Here is a 26,259-nt window from a genome sequence, read left to right on the forward strand (position 1 = left end):
TCTCTAATGTATTCAGATAAATATAAACTTTTTATATATAAATATTTTATCTTTAAATGTTAATAATTCACAGAATAGTGCACATGCCCCAGCTTGATTTATTGTGGTAATGTGCTATGGTAATAGGAAATTAAATAGAAAGTCATTAATGTAATAATATTGTAACTTCGAGTTACATCATCAATATTTATTTCATACTAGCATTTCCTCTAGAGTTTTTATTTGCAATATTTACAGTAACTGCTTTAATTTTTGCTTTCATTTGTTAATATATGCTTCAGCGATCTTGAGTTAATTTAAGCTTAGCACTGCAGTGCCATCATATATTATTTAAATCTAGTATGAGAAGACATTTTTCTACATAATAAAAATAATATTTCAGAGTGTATGCATTTCTCTGTTGTTTACTTATCGTTTTATAGTCCCACATATCACACAGAAGGAGACTGCAACAGTCCTTCCACCGGCTTCAGTGGGCTTTGGATCTGACCCCATGGCAGGATGGCTTGCACTCAGTTGAAGGGGTGGGGAGCATAGTTATCGCACTGCATTTGTCACTAAGGGCTTGTTTAAATGAGGGATAATGCACACACTCTGAAGGGTGTGATTTCCAAAGTGTCCTAAAGTGTTGAGCATTACTTGGTCTGCATAGACCCTGCTGGTGCACACTGAGGGTTCCCTAGTGCACCCTAATATAGCTTTGTTAAAACAGTACCATGTAAAGCACACTGGGGAACCTTTAGTGAGCACCAGCAGGGTCTACACTTACCAATTGATGAGCAACACGTTAGTGCACTTTAGGAATCACACACGTGTGGTGTACATACTGTACTGTGTAGACAATCCCTAAGAAAGGGGGATTTGTAACAAAAAATATTTCAAGGAATATTGATTGACAGGCTATAAAATAATTACATTTTCTTTACACTCCACCAATCCCCACTTCCCAAATCTGCCATTTTAACCAAAGCTAAATATTCAACATAATCTTTCTATATATTTCAAGGCATATGAAGTGGTGATAAGATTCAGATTTCAAACTCAAAGCTTTTTAGCTCTCTGAGACACTTGGAGATCTAGCCCATTGTTCAGTTCAACACATAAACTGTGTGTGCTATTTCAGGTTTCTATATTTTTCCTTTTTAAAAACAAGAATGTTTAATGTAAAAACATCTGTTAATGCACACATAGCTAAGGGAAGATACCTCGGGAAGTTCAGGTCTGATTTTCTCAACATCTTTTACTCTGACACATTTCCACATACAACACATAAATATTATGGTGCATACAGTAATACAAAATATGTTGGGATTGACATCAGAGCCATGACTTTAAATTTTCTGACTTTAGTGTATATGAAATCCTTTAAAATGTTTCTTAACCATTGCAATATTTTGCTTTCCCTCTCCCCTGTATTTCCCATTTCACTCTCCATGCTTGTGGGCAATAAGAAGTGTAGCTTTACCCCACTCTGCCCATATTCACCCAGTACTGTGGCCAGCAAAGCACAGCTGATGTGTCAGATGATATATGCTGCACCAAGTATTGGGCTGGCGTAGGTGACATTCATCTTTGAACATGGTGGGGAACCAAGAGGGAGAGTGTGGTTTTCTGAGTCACAGTTTAATTTCTGGGCTGCTCCTGGGTCAGTGAAACAATGCACTGCCCTGTACACAGTAAGGTACTATTTAAGACAAATAAGGATATCAGAATCTGGCCCTTTCTAAGCCAAGTATTAAAGTTTTTCTTGCCCTAAGACTATTTTTCTCCTTTTTCTGCCAAACAGTGCTAGTTCAGTGCTTAATATCACAAAATCATTAACTGGCTTCTCTTTTTCTTTTTGTATTGTTGAATGGCTTTACTGTTCCATCCTGGATATAATGTGGGGACATTTGTTCGCTGTTGGCAATGATGTTATATAATTCACGTAATTCTCACAACGATATATGGATAGCACATGGTGAGAAACATGATGAACCCACTGCAGCAGTAAACCAGGATGGTTATAGCAATTTTGAAGGGCCAAAATCTGCAAGCTCTCCTAAAACAACTAGAAAAACAAAAGATAAAGCAACTGAGAAGGCAGAAAAAGAAAAGTCCAGTAAAGATAAAACAGCATCTGCATCTAGACCGGAATCTCAGGTAAGAATAAATCCAGGAAGCCTGTAAATAAAGTCTATGTGCAACTCCAGCATTTCCTAGATGTTCTTTGGCACAATATTATATTAACTTTCCCTCATTTGGTGGTTCCATATTTAGAAATAAACTGTGTCCTCATACAGGGTGTAAAAGTGCTTACAGGTAGCTAAACCAGAATAACCAGGAATACATATATTCCTCTATGCCGTGCTTTGTCTCCTTCCTAAATATGTAGAAATGTTGGACCATATATGTACAATATGTTCATCTTGTGTTATATGATGATGTATTTGTTTGGTCACAACAATATCATTTCGGAGACAAACTCCACCCAGCCCCTTTTGGAGATTCAGCTTCACTTACATAAAAGATATGTTGATCTCATGACTTGCACTTCAGGGGAATTCCTGGCCCTAGTACACAGCCTAAGCAGCTATGCAGTACTCGGGATTTCTACAGGGGCCCAAGGATGAAGAAAGGAGTCTTTCCACCACATCCAGCCTCAGGTCTGAAGTAGCTTCGGTGTTGGTTACAACCCTCCTATCAGGCAGCAAGAGTGGAGTGGCTGGTGGAACCACTTAATGGTAGATCTGCAGGCATTGCCCTGCCCACCAACTCCCCGCTTTGGAGGTAGCACAATCTGAGGGTTCTGTGGCATGCAAGCGGTGTTCATCCCCTGCCCACATCCTGCCTGCTCATATGGTCCTCCGTTGGCCATGGGTGGGTAGGCAGGATTTGTTCCTCTTGCAAAAGAGTAGAACACCAGTACGTCAACTACCTGGTGCAAGGCTGCTGTCAGCCTTTCAGATCTACAGTATACTCCTATTTTAAGATACTCATGATGCAGAGCTGAGAGAAGAATTTGACCATTATAGTGCATCCCTTTTATTTTGAAAATTTGATGTTTTGTTCACAAAATGGACAATATTCTGATAACTAAAACACTCCTGTAAAATCCCCTCGTGGACACACACGCTGCAACAATATGTCACCTTTTGCCTCCATCCTACAAAGGGCTCTCTGAACAGTCAGGATACGTGCAGAAAGGAGACGGGGGTGTCATTTCCCATTCCCAGCAGAGCTGATGGTAGAAATCTAACACAATCAGAGGTTGTGATTAGTGTCAAAAGTTGATCAGTTTGTGGAAACCTTCAGATCTTTCAAAACGTGTTTTTAAATTGCTCCAAGTGCTAATTTCTTTTGTTTCTAAAAACTTTCAGAATTTCTTAAAATTCAAAAATATGTATAATAAAAACATTTTAAATGACAATAAGATTGGTGCAAACTGACAAAAGCCAGCTTACACCCATGGAACTGTATTGACTTCATTGGAGCTACCGCCCATATATACAGGTAAGTAAGAGCAGAATCAGATCCAGTAAATTCCAGATGAACAAGGAGCCAAGTCATTTAAAATGGAGTGAGGGGCACACGCAAAGATCAACCATTTTTAGCATACCATCTTTACTGAATGGTCTAATTGGCCTTTATGGATTGCAGATAGACTAATTCCCAAAGAGGGAAACCAATGGTCATTCATCCTTTAGTAGTATCATTTTAATTTTAATCATCCTTCTATGGGAATCCCATAGGAGGAAGTTAAAGTGGAGGATGTCTCCATGAGGTTTTCATGCAGAATTTCTCCCTAATTGTTCTGGGAGGCCTCTTCATATACCTATAGCTTCCTTGTGATTCACATGGGGGAGATTGGGGACATCTATGCTAACTATGGGATGCATCTTTAGCATTGTCCTCTGGTCCTTGGCAGTACAGCTTCAATGAAGCCACACTGTCAGGGCTACTGCAACTGGAGGTGTTATCCTCAGAAAATCAGTAGGACCTCTAATTGTGTTAGACTTCTACCATCAGCTCTGCTGGGAATGGGAAAAGACACGCCCACCTCTTCTCTGCATGTATCCTGACTGTTCAGAGAGCCCTTTGTAGGATGTAGGCAAAGGGTGACATTTGCTACAGAGGTGGCTGAGACTCTTTCTATTCAAAAGGAGCTCTGCACCTGAACCGATCAGGCACAATTGGCTTCTGAGGCAGAAAATTACCATCCTTTTCCAAAATGATTATCTCATTGGTAAGTTAGTGTCAGTGAGAGACATTTATTTTTAACATTGATATGCTTGAAATGGAATAAGAGAACTTTCATGATGATTTAATTCCAGCCATCTGGTGTGCAGCCACTCCCTACTGAGTGTGGGCACACCCATGAACATCAGAGGGTGGCATTAATAAAAAAGAGGCTTCCTTTGGCAATCACTCTAAGCATTGAATATTAAAAGTGTGCAGGACTCTCAGTGGGAAATTATCAAAGAGCAGAAAAAAAGAAATATTGAATGTAGACTAACCAATAAGTTTAGTTCACTTGCTTTGTTCCATTCCACCCTCAGCAGTCTGATCCAAACAAACCTTACTGGATCTTGCGTCTAGTCATTGAACAGAGTGAGGCAGAGGTGCTGGAACTGAAGAAAGACACAGAGAGAGCAGATGAGATCAAAGCCATGAAACAAGCATGGGAGTCTGCAGAACCAGGAAGAGCTATCAAGGTAATCAGAGCTCATCCAATTACAGTTACATTGTGTAAAAAGTCCCAAGGGTGGTTTGAGTCAGAACAGTGCCAATTGGGAGATCTGCATTCACTCCCCAGGAAGAGGGACAGTATTGCACAGTTTGAAGAGTGAGAAGTACTGATGGGAGTGGATTAATGGACTTTGGTGGGGACAAACCTGTAAGGAAATGCTTCATATCCGTTACTTGGGTCCTATTCCTGCAATCAGACCCACACTGCTGTATCTTTGCACTTGTGAGCATCTGATTGTGGAAACACGGTCCAAATTTCACAGAGATAGATTTTGGAAAGCTTACTGAGGAAAAACATTGAAGTCGGGGGTAGTTCTTGCCCGAGGGAAGATTTTGGTATTTGGCCCAGAGTAAACAGTATTTTTTATTTATTAGTTTATTATTGCTTTTTACTGTTGCTAAACCTAATGAAATACAAAAAAAAATTTTAGAGATTTTTTTTTAATTTTCCAAAAAACAGATCATAGTATTCAGAATACAGTCCAAACATCTACAGAACCTCTCATTGCTTGCTTGTTAGTGAGTAGCACTTTAAATTCTTGTTTTTGTAAGTTTTCTGTTCTTTATGGTTAACAAAAGGTTGTTTTTACTGTGTAAGTGCTAACAGTTAAACAGCACCAAATCTAAGGGGGAAAGATATTTGTTTAAATATTTATTTTTATTGCTGATTTCTTATGTCAGTTCATACGCTGACACAGTATGTTATATGATGCCATAACAGGAGGAAAGGCAATGTGTAAAACAGGCTTTGTTTCTCCAAACATATTTGCAGTAACCCAGCACTAGATCTGTGTAAAAATCTCAATTTTTGCTTCCTGCCTCAGGCAGAGTTATAGATAACAGCCTACTGATGCATTGTTTATAGATGATGCAGACAGCATTCATATCATGTATGTGGCATATAGTGTAGATATTCAGTATGCAAAGACTGTAGTGATAAGAAAGTCAGTCACTTGAGTTTTAATCTGTTATTAAAATTGTATTGCATACTCTTCATTTTACTGAACCACAATCATGAAGACTTATTTAGGGGCTCCTGCCCATTCACTTAAGGTGCACTTGACATAAATCGCAGTGTCATATTCCTCATGAATATGGCATGTTAAAACTAAATAACAGATGTTTTAAAAACATATAATGAAAAACTGTTTTTGTTTTCTAGGCTTTTCAGGAACGCATGCACTTCATTAATAAGTGCACACAGAAGGGTTCCACAGAGCCCATGGCTGAGCCTGAAAGTGTCAGTGTTGCACTGGGCCCAGGAGAAGGAGGTATGGGTATAACTTTGCTGCAGAAGATGTTGTCCTACCTAGAAGAATTCGAATGTAAAGTTATTCAGAAGGAGTAATTACATAGCGGGCAGGAGGTTGCAGAAATGAAAATTCTGTGAGTCACTGTAGTACAGACTTTCCCATGATGAATCCTAACATATGGTCCATGTATGTCCTAGCCTGTTTTTTAATACAGACATGTGATGCTGAGAGATTAAACATCCCATTGTTCATTACTTTTTTGATCAGAACAACCTTTCTCATTAAATGCTGATGGCAAATGGATGATATAGCTCTCATCAAGGTTGTTCAGTGCACATAGGGGTTCTAACTAGTAAACATTACAATAGTTATTTATATATGTTGCTTGCAAAAACACACACCCTATTGAGCTATGTTGATGTTAGAGATCATAGCTGTAGAAATATTAAAAATGAATTCAGAAGCTGAAATAATCACTATGATTGATTCAAGGACATTACTATCTCTTGATGTTCATTTTCTGGTTTAATGTGATGCTTCTGAAAAGGGCCAGACTGACAGTTCTGGAAAGTGAAGTACTAACCACAGAGCACATTCAGCACATACTGTAGCAGCACAAGCTTCTCCACAGACTCTACAAATGCCATCCAACTTTCTGGTAGGGCATATTCCTAGGGGTAGTTCAGTTTTCATTCCCTAACGATCACTGGACTCTGTGGGAATTCCAACAAAGGTAAAATTGTCCTGGTGGTTATTTTGTTGCAGCACCTTTCTGCTAAGAATAGTACTGAGATCAGCCCACCAGAGAGTATGCAGTATCAAATACCAATCTGATTGTAACAACATTGGTCTCTGCGAATGTGGGTGGAATTCAAAAGTATGACTAATATGTGCAAGAATCAAGAATATGCCCACACCCACTCATTAAACTGTTAACACTAATACATTGCCAGATAGGAAAATAATTTTCAACTGTATGTTTCAGAGCATAAAGCACAAAAGATTGTCACCTAGCCCACCATGTCTTGTGTTTTATATGTACACTGCAATAGCTACTTCTTACATTTTAAATTGAGTTAAATCTGGAATTTTTATTTCCTTGTATATTGGGTTGTAGAACAGAGTCCCCATAATTAATAGTTATCCTCCAGCTGCTTTTAGCATGAGTTCCCGTTATCTGGAGAGCTAGACACCTGATGTCTAGACTTCTCCTACAATATATACAAAATGTTGCTGTCTTACTGCTGACCATTTAGGTTTGTACAAAAGAGGCAATTTTAAATTTAGCAGTGATTTTCAAACTGAGGTACGTGTACCCCTAGGGTTATATGAGCTTTCATCAGGAGGTATGTGAGAAAAATCCTGTAATGGTGAACTTATCCCTTACAAACCCTTTTTTGTTGTTTTCGTAGGTATATTATGACCTTACTTTAGATGGGGGTTGTCTGTTACAGCTGTCCCCCTGCTAGCATTCCTTTTTCCCTTCTCCTTTCTGTTTGTCCTGTGTGGCCACCCCTCCTGGCCATTGTGCTAACTAAAGTCACAGCCCTATTCATAGGGATGGCTTGTACAGACTAACTGGAGCCACTGCCCTGCTAGGGGGGGGCTCTGCTTCTTTGTTTGGCTCCTTGTTCAGACCCGGGCCATCGCGTGTGGGGTGTGCTGCCCAGAAATGCAAGACCTTGAAAAGTGGCCAAGCTGATTAAGCATAATGAGTCATATCCTGTGTGCTCAGAACATGCCAGGCCATGCCTATGCTTACCTGCAGCTTGCCGGATCATGCTGTCTTCTCTCCTCTCCTCATATCAAGAGAGCCGGAATCAAAAGTACTGGTGGGAACTGCCTGAGTTTGCCTTTCAACCAGACAATTTTCTGATCAGACCCTCGGAGTTATATGGTCTCTTGCTTTGCCACCCTGGTCTGATCAGCTAGGCTCGGTCTTTGGGGGCCCTCTCTCACCGCTGACTCATTTGTTTTTGGCGTACCCCCATTTTAACTCCCTCCCATGAACACAAATTTGGTGCCTGGAGATCTCCGATTATTGAAAGTGAATCAAGTCCTCTCTCCTCATCCGTCCGATGCTACTGCTGTTCTGTCTCTGTGGTTTGTGCTGCCTGGGGATTGGTAAGCAGCTCTCTCTTGCATGGCTCCCCTGCCTAGCTGCTGAGCTTGTTTCCCAGCACGACAGACCAAGCTAACTCCTTGGGTCTGTATCTAAAATGTTTCTTGTGCTCGCAACAGGCCTTCTGGCTGCCCAAATAAAGCCGTGATGCCGCTGCTAAGCCTCGTGCCTTCCTGGACCTGTATCCTGGCTGCCAGCTTGCAGCCGCCCCACTGCCTAGCAGTCACATCAGTTAACCCCCCTCTGGGGCTGCTACCCTGAGCACAGCACCCACTCTGCCCCTCGGAACATGCTCCACCTCCCGATCAAAGAATTGGCCTAGTATAAGGCATCACCTATTAGAATCAGGTTCTTAGTCTAGATAACGTTGTAATTTCATTCTGCCATGGGCTGTGGGTTTAAGTTAGGTTTAGAGAATCGTCTTGTTGTGCTCTGTAAGTTCAGAGTTTAAAAAAATCGTTGAATTGTGTTCTGTTTACTTTCAATAATTGTGTAGTCTTGGTTAAGTTAGACATAACAGGGGATAAGAATTTTTGGCTGTGTTCTGGTAAATTGGTGTTAAGTCTGTCTTCCCGCTGCCCCCTAAACTCCCCCCCCTGAGCTGAGCTTGCCCATGTCTCCCCCCGAGCTCCCCAGTCACTCGTTGCAGTCTCTCTGCTGTTTAAACTTGCAGCCTGTCTGCTCTCTGTGTCTCCCTGAGTTTAAATCTCCCTCTGCTCTCTGCTGTTTACACTTGCAGCCTGTCTGCTCTCTGTGTCTCCCTGAGTTTAAATCTCCCTCTGCTCTCTGCTCACATGCTCCTCTTCCCCCATCCCGCAACCTCATTCCTCTACCCCTGCCTTTCTCTCTCTCTCTCTCTCTCTCTTTTAATCCCTTCCCCCACGTGTTCACCCGCTCCTACTGCTGCCAAACCTCAATGGTATTACTGAAGTTTAGCATAAAACCCCATTGGTTACCCTTTTTCTCTCTGACACACCTCAATTTTACATTTACACCACTGTGACACATTTTCACATAGAGTTATTGGTTATTTAACACATTTTGCCCATAACTGTTAAGTTGGTTATATGCTGCTGTGACACACCTTTACATAGAAATTGTTAGCTACCTGTTACATTTATACTTCAGTGTTAATTGGTTACCAACTGTATTGTACCCCACTGTATTGTACCCCACTATTAAAACTCCCTATACTATTTACTAAAAGAAACCCCTCCCCAACTGTCTACCTTAACAAACCCCATACTCCTCACTTTTGAATTTTCCCTGTTTTTGCATTTTCTTAATAAAGTTTATTTTGCACCCCACCAGTGCAGTAGTTGTCCCCCAAGATCCCCTACCTGCTGGCAGGGTCAGGGGTATGCAGTAGACTACATTATTTGGAAAGGGGTATGCAGCCTAAAACGTTTGAAAACCACTGTGTTAAGGAATACACAGTATTGAAAAAATTCTGGGCAGCATTTCCAGCAGATTAACTTTCTGAGTAAAATAGTATCATACTCATTCAGTAAATCAAAAATTTTGATCACGTGTTTCATTTATCCTGAACCAGCTGATTACCCACCTTACTTGACACATATTTATTATTTTTAAAACCACAGCTATATTTCATACATATAATATAGTTCAACTGTTTTGGGTTTGGAGTGCTCAGAACATGAGTGCAACATGATCATTTGATTAACACAGTCACCAACCATGTACTGAATGCCAGAATTTGAACTAAATTGAGCATTTAGGTTCTGATCCAAAGACTCTTGAAGTAAATGAGAGACTTTCCATTGATTTTGATAGGCTTTTGGATCAGACCCTTAAAGAATGGCATCTGGAAAAAGGGGCCTATGAGCATTTTTGTGTGCAGTATCTTTGTAATTGTTTTGTTCTGCAGAATACTTGTCTGATGAATAGCCTCAAAGGCACTTACAATTCTTCCTTAGTGCCCTTGCTAGACTCCCCATGTAAAAGGCGCCTTCACTACTCATATGCTGCATGCACAGTACCATAGGCCAGCTACCACAAATAAGATATAGTAAGCCACAGCCAGCTGATATTCTGGGGGAGTGGCTGTCCTGGTAAAGTCCATCTACCATGACATTTGCATGGGATAAGGAAAAGAAGGTGGTATAGTTCTTGTACACAAGGCTAGATTAAGGCATAAGCACTGTAGACCTGAGCCTAGGGTCACAGCTCCTGGAGTCATGGTAAGCCATCAGGAATCCAGCTCTAATTTTTGTGAAAGTTATCTTTCTAGCCCTCATGCTTGCAAAGAAAAACTTGAAATGTGAATCAAGTGTAACTGATGTAGTATTACTTGCCTGACTCCGCAGACAGCCTGCGTAATAGCTCTCTGAGACGTATGAAGTGAGACACGAACTCTCTGACAGATAGGAGCGTCTTAATGGGTTGTTGACTTGAAACTCAGTGCTCTCCAGGCCCCTCCTCAACACTACCCCAGCAGAGGACCGTGGGCCAGGGGGAGGAGAGACCCTCCTTTCTTCCATCCTGTCTTGGCTTTGCTGGGCTAGTGATGGAAGAGGCCTCCCCATGCTGCTCTACTGGGTAATAGCTGAAGCCTCCAGGACAGACCTTTTTAAAACACAGACTAGTGATCCAGGGAGGGGAGAATCCCAGTTTGACCGAAGAGAAGCGATGGTCCCCACCCAACAATAACCCAGGCCAGACTCTTGTGTAGGTGGCTTCTCCTTCGCACTCAGGAAATGGCCACAAGGGATCCAACATTAAACCAGTCTGACCCTGTTTGTATTTAAGATTAAAAATTCAAAGGCTAAAAAAGACACCAGCAATAAATGAAAATGTTGTCCTCCCTGCCTGATGTACACGGGAGAGCAAGAACAGTGAAGCTTTTTGAATAAATTAAACTCTAATCAAACCAAAACAATCTTGACTCATTTAATCCCATTGTCACAGAATGACATAGTGTTATGCACAAATTGTGTAATAAAAAACACAACTGATGTCAACCTGAGGCTGTAAAGAGATGAAGCATTGAACACATATAGATTTTTAATATCCTGTTTAAATTCTTGAGTTTTATTCAAAGTACTATATGAGCAGTTCTGTGAATTCTATTCCCCCCCCCCCTTAACAGGAACTTAGAGTCAAGAAATCAGAATGGAAAATAGAGAGTTTAGATATGCTAACTTTGTGATTTGCTTTAGATATGTCAATTTAGCGATTAGATTTCAGTAGTGATTTGGGCCTTCAATTTAATTAAATTTTATTTCTTGCTATTTATTAATTGAGTTTGTCATTATACCCATATACGCAATTAAGGAGGATTGTGTAGCAGGTGAGAGCAATTTTCTTAACAGCAATGAATATGCATATAGCTTTTCATATGAAGCATTTCAAAACTCTTTTTAAAAATTAACTTGAAACAGCTACAGACACTTATCTGCAAATACTGACACAAATGCTTCCAGCCTCGGAGTAAAATCTTTTAATGCTCAAGCACTATCTTTCTTGTTGCTGGGGAGAAAATTCCAATAATATCTTTAAAAGCCTGTTGTTGATTGCTGAGTTAAATAAAGGAACCAGATACTTTCATAGAAACAAACTGTAGTGAGCACCATTACATCTTGAAGTTACCCGAGTACTTGTAGTCAAATTTACCACAGCTTTTGCAGCATTTTGTAGTCAAAGTAAAAGGACTACAGCAAATACCGCAGTGTAGGGTTTATACCAGGGGTCGGCAACCTTTCAGAAGTGGTGTGCCAAGTCTTCATTTATTCACTCTAATTTAAGGTTTCGTGTGCCAGTAATACATTTTAACATTTGTAGAAGGTCTCTTTCTCTAAGTCTATAATATGTAACTAAACTATTGTTGTATGTAAAGTAAATAAGGTTTTTAAAATGGTTAAGAAGCTTCATTTAAAATTAAATTAAAATGCAGAGCCCCTCTGAGCAGTGGCCAGGATCCAGGCAGTGTGAGTGCCACTGAAAATCAGCTCGTGTGCTACCTTTGACATCCGTGCCATAGGTTGCCTACCCCTGGTTTATACAGTGGTGTGGTTAACATCACCCTGGTGGAAGCCGTGACCTCGATGGATAACTATGTGGCTGCTAATAGTCCAGTCTCACCGACACCGAGGACAGGGGCTCCCAGAATCAGGACTCTGAACCCTAGCAAGGGCCATGCTAGGAGAGGAGGCTGAGGATGGCTGAGCCAGCCGCCCCCCCGCCCTTTGGATTGCTCCCACCCAGAGGACATGACCACGGTAGAGCAGAGAGGGGACCAGTATTGCCAAGGAAAGGGGTATGTCCCACTTGGAGATCCTAGAGTCCCAGAAGGGAGCCAGCCACCTCTGACCCTGAAGGGGAACTGCTTCAAGTGTGCAACGGAAGGGCATTTCAGGCGGGAGTGTTCCTTCATGGATTGCAGCTATGGCCTCGTATGGGTGGCAGGCACTAGAGATTAGGTGGGGCCCAGCCAAGATGCTGCTGCAGATATGGGTCAAAGGAGCTGAAGTGATGGGCTTGGTATTCTCTGGGTGTAACTATTGTACAGGCAACCATAATAGAGTCCTCTAATATGTCAGATGTTCTGATCCATCCCGAGTGCATCCATGGGGACATGTGACTCTACCCTGTGACGAATGTGCTGAGGGTAGGTGGCCACATGGAGACTTGCACAGTCAGCCAACAGCTACCCTGACCTACTCGGTCATCTTAGCACAGGACTGGAAGTGGATTGGGGAGCTCCTCAAGTACTGTAACAGGAATCCCCCACAGAAAGCAACCCAGAGCTGAAAACGAGCAGGCTTATGGGTCAAGACATGGCAGAAGAACCTGGAGAAGGGCTCTTCTGGACATCTAGGGACGCCAACTCAGCAGCCTGCTAGCTCTGAGGACACCTGAGGAAGTAAGCCAGAAGATGAGGACTTTGTGAACAACAGGAGGACCAGACACTGAGCCACACCTGGGAGCAGGTGGCCATCTCTGATGGGGAGGATCACAAAACCCAGTGGGCCCCACTTTGAACTCTGGAATAAGCAGTTTTACTGATGATGCAGAACCCCCACAAATGGTGACTGCTGCTGGTACCCAAAAAAGTTCTGCTGGAAGTTACCACACTTAGGGAGAGCAAAGACACTGGAGAGGGTGGCCCTTAGAATCTTCTGACCAGGCATCCACAAAGAGGTGTACAACTTCTGTGCCTTGTGCCCCAAATGCCAAATGGCAGGGCCAAAAGGGATGCCCAAACCCTCCCTAATCTGCTCCCTGTGGTGGGTGTACCCTTCAAATGGGTAGGAGTGGATTTAGTGGGCACCTTTCGGAAGAATGCACCGAGGTACCATTATATGTTAGCGTAGTAGACTGTGCCATGCAGTACCCTGAAGCCAACCCCCTACACACAACTAATGCACCCACCATAGCGAATGAACTCATGAAGATCTTTATGAGGGTCAGAATATGAAGGCAAACATTGACAGACAAGGGATCCAACTTCTCATCTGAACTGAAGCAGGAATTGTGCAAACTGCTGACGATCAAAGCCCTCAAGATTTCTGTCTACCATCCGCCAATGGATGGGCTAGTGGAGCCATTCAGGGGGCCACTGAAAGCCATGCTGAACAAATTGACGCAGACCCTTGGCACTGGGACCAACTGCTACCATCATTGCTATTTGCTGTACAGGAGATCCCCCAAGTCTCCATGGAGTTCTTGCCCTTTGAGCTCCTGTTTGGGAGGCAACTAGAGGAATTTTGGCCCTCCATTGGGGATCATGGGAAGAACAGGAGTCTCTGGTCATGGGCTCAGTGCATTATGTGCTCCAACTATGAGTACACCTGAAAATGCTAGTGGGATTTGCCAAGGAAAACCTGTTGAAGGCCCAACAATCCCAGAAACACACACACAAAGGGGCACAATTGTGAACATTCAGGCCAGGAGACAGCATGATGATGTTACTCCTGACATCTGAATCAAAACTACTGGCCAGTGACTACTGGCCGTCTGAAGTAGTAGGAAAGGTAGGGCCAATGGACTAGAACATCCATCAGCCTGTGAGATGGAAGAACACACAAATGTATCACGTCAACTTCCTGGTGTCGTAGAAGGATCAGGAGAGCCTTCTGATAGCCCCGGATACCCCAGAACCAGAAGTGGGGCCTCAAGCCATGACATCCCCGGAACAAATCCCTGTGCCAGTGGGGTCAGAGCTCAACTCGAGGCACTAAACCCAAATACTACAACTGACTCAAGCGTTCCCCATGGTGTTCTTGGCCCTCTCAGGAAGGACTTCCTTAACGCAACATCACATTGCAATGATGTCCAGACAAAGAATCATCATCCCCTGCTGAAGATGTGGGAAGCACTCCAGGCTATGCTGAACCTGGGGATCATTGAGGAATCCTACAGTGAGTGGAGGAGTTCTGTCGTGCTAGTGCCAAACCCAATTGCTCAACAAAATTCTGTATAGACTTTAGAAAAATCAGTGCTATATCAAGATTCAACAAGTATCCAATGCCTCAGGTGGATGAGCTACTAGAGAGACTGGGAACCCCAAGTACAGGTCCATGCTTGATTTGACCAAGGGATACTGGCAAAGGCATCCTGGGAAAAGACAGCCTTTCCTACTCCCTTCAGCCTCTGTCAGTTCGTGGCCATGCCCTTTGGCCTGCATGGAGCAGCAACCATCTTCCAGTGACTGATAGTCCAGGTGCTGCATCCCCACTACCAGTATGCAGCTGCCTATATTGATGGCATAGCCATCTATAGCTGCAGCTTGGAAGACCACTTACAGCATGTCACTGCGATTATGCAGGCCCTCAAGAATCAGGGGCTTACTGCAAATCCTGACAGAGAGAAGTAACTTACCTTGGGTACACTATGGGACAGGACTGGCTACGGCCCCTGATAAATAAGGTCCAAGCATTGACCTATTGCCTGACCCCATCAACCTAGAAGCAAGTGCAATGTTTCCAAGGCCTCGCTGGCTATTAGAGGCTGTGCAGCTTTGCCACAATAGCTGCCGCTCTTACTGCCACCCCAGAAAGGTGCAAGGGACAAAGGAATGTGACAGGCCTTCAGAACTTTGAAGAACTTGCTAACCCAGATGCCAGTTCTCTTCAACCTTAATTTTTCAAAACGGTTTATCCTCCAGATGAACACGTTGGAAGTGGGTCTGTAGGCTGTGTTGGCCCAAGAGGTAGGACTACTAATTTCATACAAAATTTCAAATGCTATATAATTTAGAAATGAAACAGAGCTGTAACATTTGGATCAAAATTTCAAACAAACCACAGTCTGGGGGCATGTGAGTCTAAGATTTTAATCTGGTCTGTTATGAAGATGGAGTCAAAAACTGAAATCTGATTTTGGATTCACTCTCCTTTTTCCCCCCAGAGCTCAGAGGATTTTGGACCTGGGGTTTTGCTTTGGGTCCATCAGCACTTAAAGTATCATAGCATTCTCCCAACACCAGACATAGTAAAGGTTGAAAAATTGTTTCTGTAATAAGCCCTTGATTTCACATACTCATAAGTATCTCACTCTTTTGCCTTTGGGGATGATACTTTGCTCTCAGATCCTTTGGGAAAATGAATAACTTGGAAAGGGCTGAAATTGGCCATAGTTGTTTGTGAGAAATATGGGTTTAACTAAGTTTATACATAAAATAGATATTGTGAAGGTTTAAAAATGTACCTTGGCAGATGTACAGTGCTTTCCATCTTCTGGGATTCTGTAAGGATAACACAAGAAACAGAAGTAGCTAAATATTAGTTGTTCTGCTCAGCCTGTAATAATGTGTGCTCCTGAGCCAGAAGAGGATAGAACTTTATTAAGGAGAGGAAGATTTTCATGACCAAACAAAGTAACCAGTTTAATCTATTTTATTGCAGATGCAGTTTCCCCTGTGCTTGAAATAACAGCATCACCAGCAGCCACTGACGCAAGCACACAAGCTCAGCAAAAGGAATGGGAACCTCTAGACCTAACCCCCTACGTTAGGTAAATTGTGGCAAATGTAATTAAATGCTAAAAATATGTTAACACGGTATTTACAGTAAGAATTTACAAATAGAAGAGTTATAGCATACATTATATTGTTTCTACAACTGTAATTCATCCCTGGGTGCATACACTATAGACTACAGTACTTTGACTTACTGCACATGGCATTAGCCTTTATTCCTCAGCTTTTATTAGCCCAACCCATGATGGTCATATGCCTGTCACGGTAGTTGTAGAAACCATGATTGCATTCTGAGCTCAGTTTCATGCTATGAAACTGAAGTAATTCAGCTGAAGTCAATAGTTTTTTCACATTTATAGAGGTGTAAGTGATATCAGAATTTGGCTCAATACCTGACTTTTATGTGTTTAAAATCTATGCCTTACTATAACTAAGTGCAATTCATTTTCTTTGTATAAAACTAAACAAAAAAGGAATTGAACAGTAACACAATGTATGACATGAGAATTAAATATGTGGAATCAAGACGATGCATATGCAAATTTATTTTAACGTGTGTTTGTTTCAGTGATCATACATAAAAATAATCATACTTAGTGCACTTCCAGTATGTCAGAGTGTCATGCAAGCTTCAAGTACTATATTTAGTGCACATGTATGTGTAATGAAGATTTAAATAAATGTGTCTGATCACTGGACTAAATACTGTGTGTATTAATGTGCAGCTTTCTAGATATAGACACACTTATGCCCCAGTTCACTGAAGCATAGTTTTAAGTCCATTCCTATTCAGGCCAGCACTTAAGCACATCACTGACTTCAGTGGAACTTAAGTATATTGTGCCGGGTTAGGTCACAGAGATCCCCTTGGGACTGTCACCTGATGTGCTGAGACTATCTCTGAGCCCATTTTCCCTGCCCGCTTAGGACTTCAGTACCCTGTCTTGTTAAGCCAGACATGCTAGTCTGCTGCAAACACAGACCCAAGTCTGAACCATGTCCCGCTAAAGCTGCAGACTTAACTGAAAACACCTTAAGAAGCGCTCCTGTCTCTAACACCAAGATACCCAGTTCCCAGTGAGATTCAACCCCCAAGTAAATCCGTTTTACTCTGTTAAAGCTTATACAGGGTAAACTCATAAATTGTCTGCCCTCTCTAACACTGACAGAGAGAGAGAGACACAGCTGTTTACTCCCCCAGGTATTAATTACTTACTCTGGGTTAATTAATAACCAAAAAGTGATTTTATTAAATATAAAAGGTAGGACTTAAGTGGTTTCAAGTAATAACAGACAGAACAAAGCAAGTCACCAAGTAAAATAAAGCAAAACACCAAGTCTAAGCCTAATACAGTTAAGAAACTGATTACAGATGAAATCTCACCCTCAGAGATGTTCCAATAAGCTTCTTTCACAGACCAGACTCCTTCGTAGTCTGGGCTCAATCCTTTCCCCTGGTACAATCCTTGTTAGCTTCAGCTCAGATGGTAACTAGGAGAGTTCTCATGGCTGGAACCTCGTTTGTTCTCTTCTACTACCTTTAATAGCTTTGGCACAAAGCGAGAATCTTTCCTCTCTCTGGGTCCCCACCCCTCCTTCTTAATGGAAAACTACCAGGGTTTAAGATGGATTCCAGTGCCAGGTGACATGGTGACATGTCCTGTGATACCCCAAGCCTTCATTCTTCCTGGCCTGACTCACAGGAAGGCTTGCAAGTAAACAGAGTCATCTACAGTTAATTGTCCTAGTTGATGGGAGCCATCAAAATTCTAAACCACTATTAATGGCCCACACTTTGCCTAACAACAATAGGACCTCAGAGTTATATTTTATATTCCTAGTTTCAGATACAAGAATGATACATTCGTACAAATAGGATGACCACACTCAGTAGATTATAAGCTTCGTAATGATACCTTACAAGAGACCTTTTGCATGAAGCATATTCCAGTTACATTATATTCACACTCATTAGCATATTTTCATAAAATCATATGGAGTGCAACGTCACACACATGCTTAAAGTTAAGCACATATTTAAGTGCTGTCCAGCATAACAACAATTTTCTGAATCAGGGCTTTAATTGAGAAGGAAACTAGTACAATACTGAAGAGAATGAAATTAAGACAGCAGAAAATTTGACCCAATATCTTGTCACATGCTTGACTCTTTCTAGGATTTTATGTTATTTCTTCAATAGTTTATAACTTCTTTATTTCTCAGTCAATTTTATCAACATTCTCAAAACACTCACAGGTACTCACTGAACACATGCAATTTATAAATCATTTTGAGTTATTGCAATATGAAAAATCTGAAAATATCCCTGTTTTTTGAGAAACACCAGAATTCCCATCCAGATAACTAAAATAAAGATAAGCACAATTTTACCAAAATTTTAAAACAAAGGATCAAGCATGAGAAATGTTGGCCAAAAGAATCATTTTTCCAGTTATGATTATCAGTAAATAGTAGGTGAGAATAAGATTGGCTCCTTAACCATACCTAGAATCATGATAGTAACATTGAATTGTACAATTAGATATATTGTATACTGGTGACAGTCATGTAAAAGCTGTTCTAATATGCCTTTGAAGTGAGACAAATAATGTTTGTATTTCCTACAGAAAAACAATGCCTGAGCCTGTGCTAAGAAATGAGTCTATCATTCAACAGCAGGAGATGCGTAAAGCAGAAGAAATCAATCATTTTAGGGAGCTTCGACAGCTGGTTCTGGAACAAAGAGAAAAAGACCAAAATGCTCGCACCTTATTGAAGCAAAATATACTTGAAATGTATGAGCATCTACAAGTAAGTCCATAGATAGCTTTTCTGTGATTTCAACCACCTATACACACAAACCTATTTGGACTTCTATAATAAGTACACTTCATTAGAGTAAATGAGCCTGAAATTTCACTTGTACCATGGTTAAAACACACGGTTCCCAGAAAAATATTGGGAACAACATTGTAGAGATGATACTCTAGAATACATTTCTTGAGGTACTACATTCAAGGGGCACTACGTTGTAAATAACAACGTAGCATGATGGTTCAAAGTGAGAGTAAGCGGAGTGTTTGGTACATACCTGTGTGTACATACCAGATCTGGCATTTCCAGTTTCGCCTGTTTTTGATGCAGAGCCATGTAGCTTTTTTCAGTAAGGAAAGGAAACTTTGTAGACAATAGAAAACTGGATTGACAAAAAAATAATCACTACTGATATTTTCAGGTGAAATACTGAAGAATCAGGGGCGTCTCAAGGCTTTTTTGCCACCCCAAGCACGGCAGCCAGGCTTCCTTTGTCGGTGCGCCTGCGGGAGGTCCCCGGACCCACAGATTTGGCGGCATGCCTGCGGGACGTCTGCCGGTCCTACAGCTTCGGCGTTCCCACAGGCAAGCCACCGAAGACAGCCTGACTGCCGCCTGCACAGTGACTGGCAGGCCGCCCCTCACAGCTTGCTGCCCCAGGCATGCGCTTGGAGCGCTGCTGCCTGGAGCTGCTGCTGTGAAGAATACAATATTGGTATGTTGCAGTCTACCTGAAATCTGCATAAGGCCAGCTAGCAAACTAGTTGAGTTCTTAAGTCTTGATGAAACACAACTACAAACAATACACTCAGGAGATGGTACAACATTAGTGCAGTGTGTCAAGGTTGGGATCTATTTAATAGATGAAGTGGGTAAAGATACCTTAATAAAATTGACTTAAGCTTTAACAGTCAATAAGGGCAATATGATTTTTGACAAGCAAGCCACAGTGATGCATTAATCACCATGAATCAAATGACCCCGGTCTTGCTCTTTGAGAGCTGGATAAGAGCCAGTGAAAGTATCCTTCCAATAAGATGGAGTGATTTATTGAAGTCATTTTAACTTTCTCCTTCATAAAAGCTCCAATATGCCATACTGAATAATGCACAGTACATAAACAGGCATATAAGATAAACTGACCAATTACACGCTGGCAACAGGTGAAGGGAGCTTGCAGGACTGGATCCTTAATAAAGCACACACAATAATTTTCAGAATTTACTAGTGTTTTTAGGTGCCTTATTTTAGGTGCCCAACTCAGAACATCTTAAAGGGGCTTGATTTTTAGAGGGTTGTTGTTCAGCACTCAAACTCTTTAGTCACTTCAGAACATCGTGGCCACACTAATCAGCACTTAAAGTGTTTTCATCCATAGATCTTCTCAGAGCACTTTACAAGGATAGCTGAGTATCATTACTGCTGCTTTTACAGATGGGCAATCTGAAGCATGGAGAGGTTAAGGGAAAAATTTTCAAAGTGAGTTTGGGCCTAAGTCGCATTGAAAGTCAGAGGGACTTTGACGGCTTAGTCCTTTTTGAAAATGAGACTTGGCAAAAAAATGTCAAAAGTGCCTAAATCTCATTTTCAAAAGTGACAAAAGCTCTTAGGAGCTTGACTTGCAATGATACTTAGGTCCCACTGTCACTTCTGAAAATGGGGCTACGTCACTTTTGGAAAATTTCACCCTAAGTGACTTTTCTAAGCTCACACAAGTAGTGAGTGGCAGAATTGAGACTAGAACCAGGGGCCTGACCAGTCCAGTGCCCTATCCTCTATCCACACTAATTGCTTATCATACTAGAAATGCTTTTAAAAAGACGCTTTTTGTAAACTCCTTCCTCTTCTTCATGATGTAAAAGATCACCTGTTTGTAATCACTAAGCAACTCTGACACAGGGCAGGATAGGACTATAGACAATGCATATGCATTAACAAGTAAAGGAGAAATTAGAAGTCCTCGATATAGTCAAGGTCAGAACAGGAGCAAGAAACATAAATGGCAGGGTACATGACCTTATTATATATATGAATGCTCATTTGTTTGTGGGGGGTATTTGTTTTTGGATAGATATCCTTAGATGAAGCACGAAGCAGGGTTCTCAGTGCTCGGGAAGCATACAGAAGTAAGCTACTAGAGGCTGAACTCAAAAAACAAGAAGCACTAGCTGCTGAAGAAGCAGCCGTTCGAGCAGAGCAAGAGAAGAAAAGTCCAGATGCACAGAAAAAAAAGCAAGCAAAAAGTGCAGGGAAAAAAAAGTAACAACCTGAAAGGTTAACTCTGCCCATTGTTTAGGAAAGAGAATTTATTTTTAATGATTAAAGGAATTATTCAATATTTTTCTAAGTCAATGTTTTGTTATCCAGAAAATGCAGTTTTTTCTCTTTTCCAGGTATTTTTCCAAAATCCATCTAGCATTGCTTTCTTTTTAACATGAAAAGTTTGTAGTTTTCATATGATAAATGATAATCATACCATTACAGTTTCTGTTTTAACTGAAATAAAATTTTACACTAAAATTATTCATATTGTATTGGACTTGTTCTCCCAGTACCTCGTGTCTGTCCCCCTGTTCTTCGATTGAAAAACAGTCAAAAGGAAGGCAATAACATCTCTGAAAGGATTAGATCAAGAAGAAAAGAGCCATTCTTTTTAATAGGGCACAAGGAATCAAGAAAAGTTGCTTTACCTCGTGTGGAAATTTCTCTAGCATTCCAAAATGTTTACAGATGTCCAGTTTCAAGGTTGTACCTAGGACCAGCTTCTTCTGTGGACTTATACTCTTGACTTCACTAGGGGTCACACTAAGGATGAATTTGGGCTATTAAATTCTGTGTCACTGAACTTTGCAGAAACATGAACTCCTTCAGTGGACGATGATTTGAGTTACACATACTAATTAAGTAGTACCATGCCATTCTATTTCATAGGCAGAATTCAAAATTTAAAAAGACTGTCATACTAGACATCTCCAAGCTATTTGGCTACTAAAACTTTTTTTTTTCTTCACATCTAGCTCCCCTCCCCACTCACAAATCCTACAATAGCTCCCTAGACTATGTCCCTCATGTCACACCATTAAGAATCTAGATTTATGGTTGTACACTGAAAATTGTGAATTACTGGACCACATTACTCTCTTCCCCTTTTCTCTACCTCTCTAGTTCTCATTTCAGCTTTTATGCAGTGGTTTTTATCTTTTGCAGGGAGCAGTGAGGAGGAGGCATTTCATGTTGAGGTCACTGCTCAGTGTAATTTATGTCCACGGGTCCCATGGCTCAGTCCCTGATGGACTTTCATCCAAATTATTTATTGGCCTCAGAGTGCAGCCACCAACTCTTGCTGGTGGCTGCTGTCACACTTTTCTCTAAAATATTTAATTAACGTTAGGAAAAACAAATAAAAACAAGTCTGCTATGAAAAGTGATACATGTCCAAATCATTGTAGTGTATGTATTGCTAGCTACTAAGTCTGTTGTGAAAAGTGATATTAACAAACATATGCGTATCACTTTTCATAGCAGACTTACTCAGCCCTGGCAAGCCTGGTGACAAATTAAGCCCTGGATGGGAGGTTGGGGGAGGCAGCAGGGACCAGGGGCAATAGGGGTCAGCAGCCGGGTGGGGGGCTGGAGCCTGAAGCCCCACATCAGAGCCCAAAGCCATGTAGATGGGCCTGCCGCCATGCAGCCGAAGCCCAGGGCTGGCACACAAAGTCCCACAGCCAGAGCTTACTACCTGGCCACCACAGTGCTGAAGCCCAAAGCCTGAACGCCATTGCCTCTGAGAAGGTGGGGAACTCACCAGCTGTCAGCTCCTACAGCGTTGTGGCCCAGGTATCTCCAGAGGGGAGCAGGGCCCAACCCTGCCTGAGAGCCCCAGCAACCAACACCAAACAGGTGCATCCAGGAGTAAGAGGAAGGGGGAGAGGGTCCCCCCCATCACAGCCCAGGAGAATGTGGACACAAGAAAAGCCCCTAGTGGCCACATGTGGTCGCAGTGGCTGCATTTGAGAACCACTGATAGGCCATGTCTACACTAGGGAGTTTAGTGGCACATCTGTACTGATGCAGCTGTGCCACTGTAAGATCTCTCATGTAGCCGCGCTGTGCTGATGGGAGAAAGATTTCCAGTCGACATAATTACTCCACCCTCCAGTGAGAGGTGGTAGCTGTGTCAGCAGGAGCAGCTCTCCTGCCGACATAAGTGCTGGTGTGAACAGTGCAACTTATGTCGCTTGGGGGTGAGTTTTTTCACCCCCCTTCAGGACATAAATTATACCTACATAAGTGCCAGTGTAGACATAGCCGTAGAGCCTTTGGAGCCTTAATAGGAATTTAAAGCTGTTCCTATAGATAGAACCACTGGGGTGTGCAGTGACAGTTACCTGGCCTTCTCCATGTAGGGTGAAATCATTCATTAGAGCAGCTACTTATATGGGTATAGAAGGTCCTTCATTGTGGGGTATAGTCATCACCCATGAAGATGGATGTTATGCGATATCCAGTTCTTGTAGACAGAGACCATGTTCAAAAGTTTCTAAATCACAACAGCTAGAGTACATGACTTGAAAATGTTCTGCGGTCACTCAGTCATATTTAGCTGTTTGAGCAGCCATTGCAGAATATACCATTCCTCCTCTACTACTAAACACCAGCTATTCAGGTCACCACCACTTTGATCAACTCCTCATTAGTTGGTTTGCATCCCTTCGTTAAATTGATTTAAGGGCGTAATCTGTGGGAAGGACGTCTGTCATTCCACCCCCCCCACAGCACTAGCTGCACTGTTGTATGAGTCACATTTAAAAACTGTGTTTACTGTAAACACAGTTCTCAGCTATAGCCAGATGGAATCCGAACAAAGTTTGGATACCAATGTGAAACAAATCAAATTAAAATTGTGGCTTTAAACTCAGTTGTTCTGACAGCAAATGATGCTAAAAGGTGACATTTCTTTTGTATCTCTTTTCTCTTTCCTCCTCTTCCCATTCTAGTGTGTTCCCACCCATCCACTTACCGATTATTGGGCTTTCCAGCTTCCTTCTCATCTTGAAGCATATCAGCACCCTCCTCCACTCATTCTGTGATGTTGTTTTTCCATTCTGTGCATTCTCTCTCTCTCTCTCTCTCACACACACACACACACACACCTCTCTTCTGTGAAGCCCAGTCTGACACTCCACCCCCTCAAGCCTGTTCCAATTAATTTTGTTGTGTATGCAAATAAGAATATGAAACCAGACTCCTGCTCATATGTTGGCCACCTATATTTCAGAGCTCAGGAGCCTAGTAAGTTTTGGTTGGTAGCTGTAGGCTGCAAATGAAAAACCTTGTCAGGACTGGCTCATTTATTCTCTGCATTTCATACTATAGCGTTATTGCTATATTCAATACCGTTTCCATGGCAATGGCACGTGTTGACATTTTGCTTGTGTGATTCTGCGATAAGACTTCTACGGAAGAGGATGAGATTAAAGTGATCTTCTTGATGTCACTGCAAATGCTACTATGACATTCTGTTGTGGAAACTGAATCACTTCCAAAAACCATCAAAACAGAGAAGAAGTAAATTTGTATAAAGTGTCAAGAATGATACTAATAATCCTCATGGTGACAGTGAATCACCGATTGGAATACAGTTACAAATTGAGTTAAACTATTGACAAATGTACGCAGCTCTTCATCATCAAACTCTGTTCTGATGACATAGGCACAATGCTAATTGCCATAATTTCTCATTTTAAAAAGTAAAGTGGCACATTAAGACTGATGTAGTTCATGAAATGGCTCTATCAGTTCATCTGTCATTTTATTTTAGTGGGATGGAGTAAATTACTATACACATCATACCTATTTAATTGAATATGCTTTGGAATGTAGGGCTGTACTAGGAGAACTGCATCAGTTTTACAAAATCCCCACACATACGGAATGAGAATATTCTCTTCGCTGCTGATAGAGCTGGGAAGAAAATCAGCCTAATTTGGAGTGTGGCGGCTTTTGGACTGTGCCGAAGATTCTGGGTAACTATACCCCAGAAACAGGTGATTGCTGAAGTACCTAATGTACAGTAGTTTCATGCCCAATAAATCTACTCAGTCTCTCTCACACATTTCATCAGGATCAATGTTCAATAAGCAGAAAAATGAGACACTGGTGAAATATACAGGAAAGTGGGTCAATTCTAGGGTTGCCACTCCTCCAGGATTGTCCTGGAGTCTCCAGGAATTAAAGATTAATCTTTAACTAAAGATTATTCTGTGGTGAAACCTCCAGGAATGCGGCCAACTGAAATTGGCACCCCTGGTCAGTTCCAACCATGTCTGCTGCACAGGTTCATGAACCTTAAACTCTGAACAATATATTTTAATTTACCTGATTGTTACCTGTGATACAAAAACAAGCATAAGAAAGGCTATAGTACATTTTCACCAGGACAAACCATATTTCCATATTAGATTTAGCGATAACAGCGAGAATTTTGTGGCGTTTAGATCTAACTCAGCATCAGTTCTGAATTTGTTAGCCTGTGACATCTCTATTGTAGAAATATATTTCCAATAGCCAGTACAAGAAATGCCATTCTACTACTTTTATTACCGATTCTATGTTTCATGATACAGACATATATAATATGGTGTAAAGTCTTGTATCTTCTCAAGATTCCTTGTAATGAAATTTGTAGAGCCATCAGACCAGGCTCAGGGCCAGAATCAGCAAAGCACATAAGCACATGCTCAATGTTAAGTCCATCCCTATTCAGTAGAGCAATTAAGAAATGTTGTCAATGGGACTCAACACAGGCTTAAATCCTTTGCAGAAAAGGAATGGGCTTAAGCACATGTGTAAAAATAATCATGTGCTTGAAGTGTGTCCTTGAAACAGGCCGTTAGGGACTATGGTGATGAGCACCACAGAAAAGCTGAAAACAAGTATACTTGATGGGCTAGCTGATGTAGACCAAGCATTAGAATGGAGATCTTTTGTTGTTTCTGAATGTTCTCCCATTCTGACATCACACACAGAAAAATGATTGCTGATAAAGTTTGCGCACATCGATTTACCACTCCACCAGTTTTAGCCTTAGAGACCGGTTCTATATAAAGAGCTATTTAGATCACTATGTTGGTTTTTAAGTGTAATTTAACTGTCTTGTGGTTTGAAAATTTAGGACACCTCTCCCCGCAACACTTTTCCCCGACCGCCCAGAAGGAAAACGGTAATTGAATGGAATAACGGTTAATTGGCACATCTCAACACATGGTGTAGTGGAGCGCCAACAATTAAAAAAGTAATGGGTACTGGGAGTGATCTGTGCCTCCACTGCTCTATAGCGCAATGTGAACAAAGTTCCTCCTCCACCTTATCGTGGGCCTCGCTATTGGCGATTTTTAACCTA

The 26,259-nt window shown here is 41.6% G+C and overlaps 1 protein-coding gene across 4 annotated transcripts in view; it reads left to right on the forward strand.

Annotated features, from left to right (window-relative positions):
• ADGB (androglobin) overlaps positions 1–21,320 on the forward strand; it is a 236,172-nt gene extending 214,852 nt beyond the window's left edge. For 2 of the 4 annotated variants that reach the window (XM_075064027.1, XM_032789805.2), the window contains 6 exons: positions 1,955–2,142; positions 4,539–4,694; positions 5,891–5,999; positions 15,969–16,077; positions 18,671–18,854; positions 20,929–21,319. In XM_075064027.1, the coding sequence (XP_074920128.1) occupies positions 1,955–2,142; positions 4,539–4,694; positions 5,891–5,999; positions 15,969–16,077; positions 18,671–18,854; positions 20,929–21,120 (938 nt within the window). In that variant the 3' untranslated portion in view covers positions 21,121–21,319. Of the gene's footprint in view, positions 1–1,954; positions 2,143–4,538; positions 4,695–5,890; positions 6,000–15,968; positions 16,078–18,670; positions 18,855–20,928 lie in introns of those variants that run through there. The other 2 variants (XM_075064028.1, XM_075064029.1) reach the window with 2 other exon arrangements.
• The last annotated feature ends 4,939 nt before the right edge of the window (positions 21,321–26,259 follow it).

Source organism: Chelonoidis abingdonii, chromosome 3, assembly GCF_003597395.2.
Source record: "Chelonoidis abingdonii isolate Lonesome George chromosome 3, CheloAbing_2.0, whole genome shotgun sequence".
In the NCBI taxonomy this organism is placed as follows: Eukaryota; Metazoa; Chordata; order Testudines; family Testudinidae; genus Chelonoidis; species Chelonoidis abingdonii.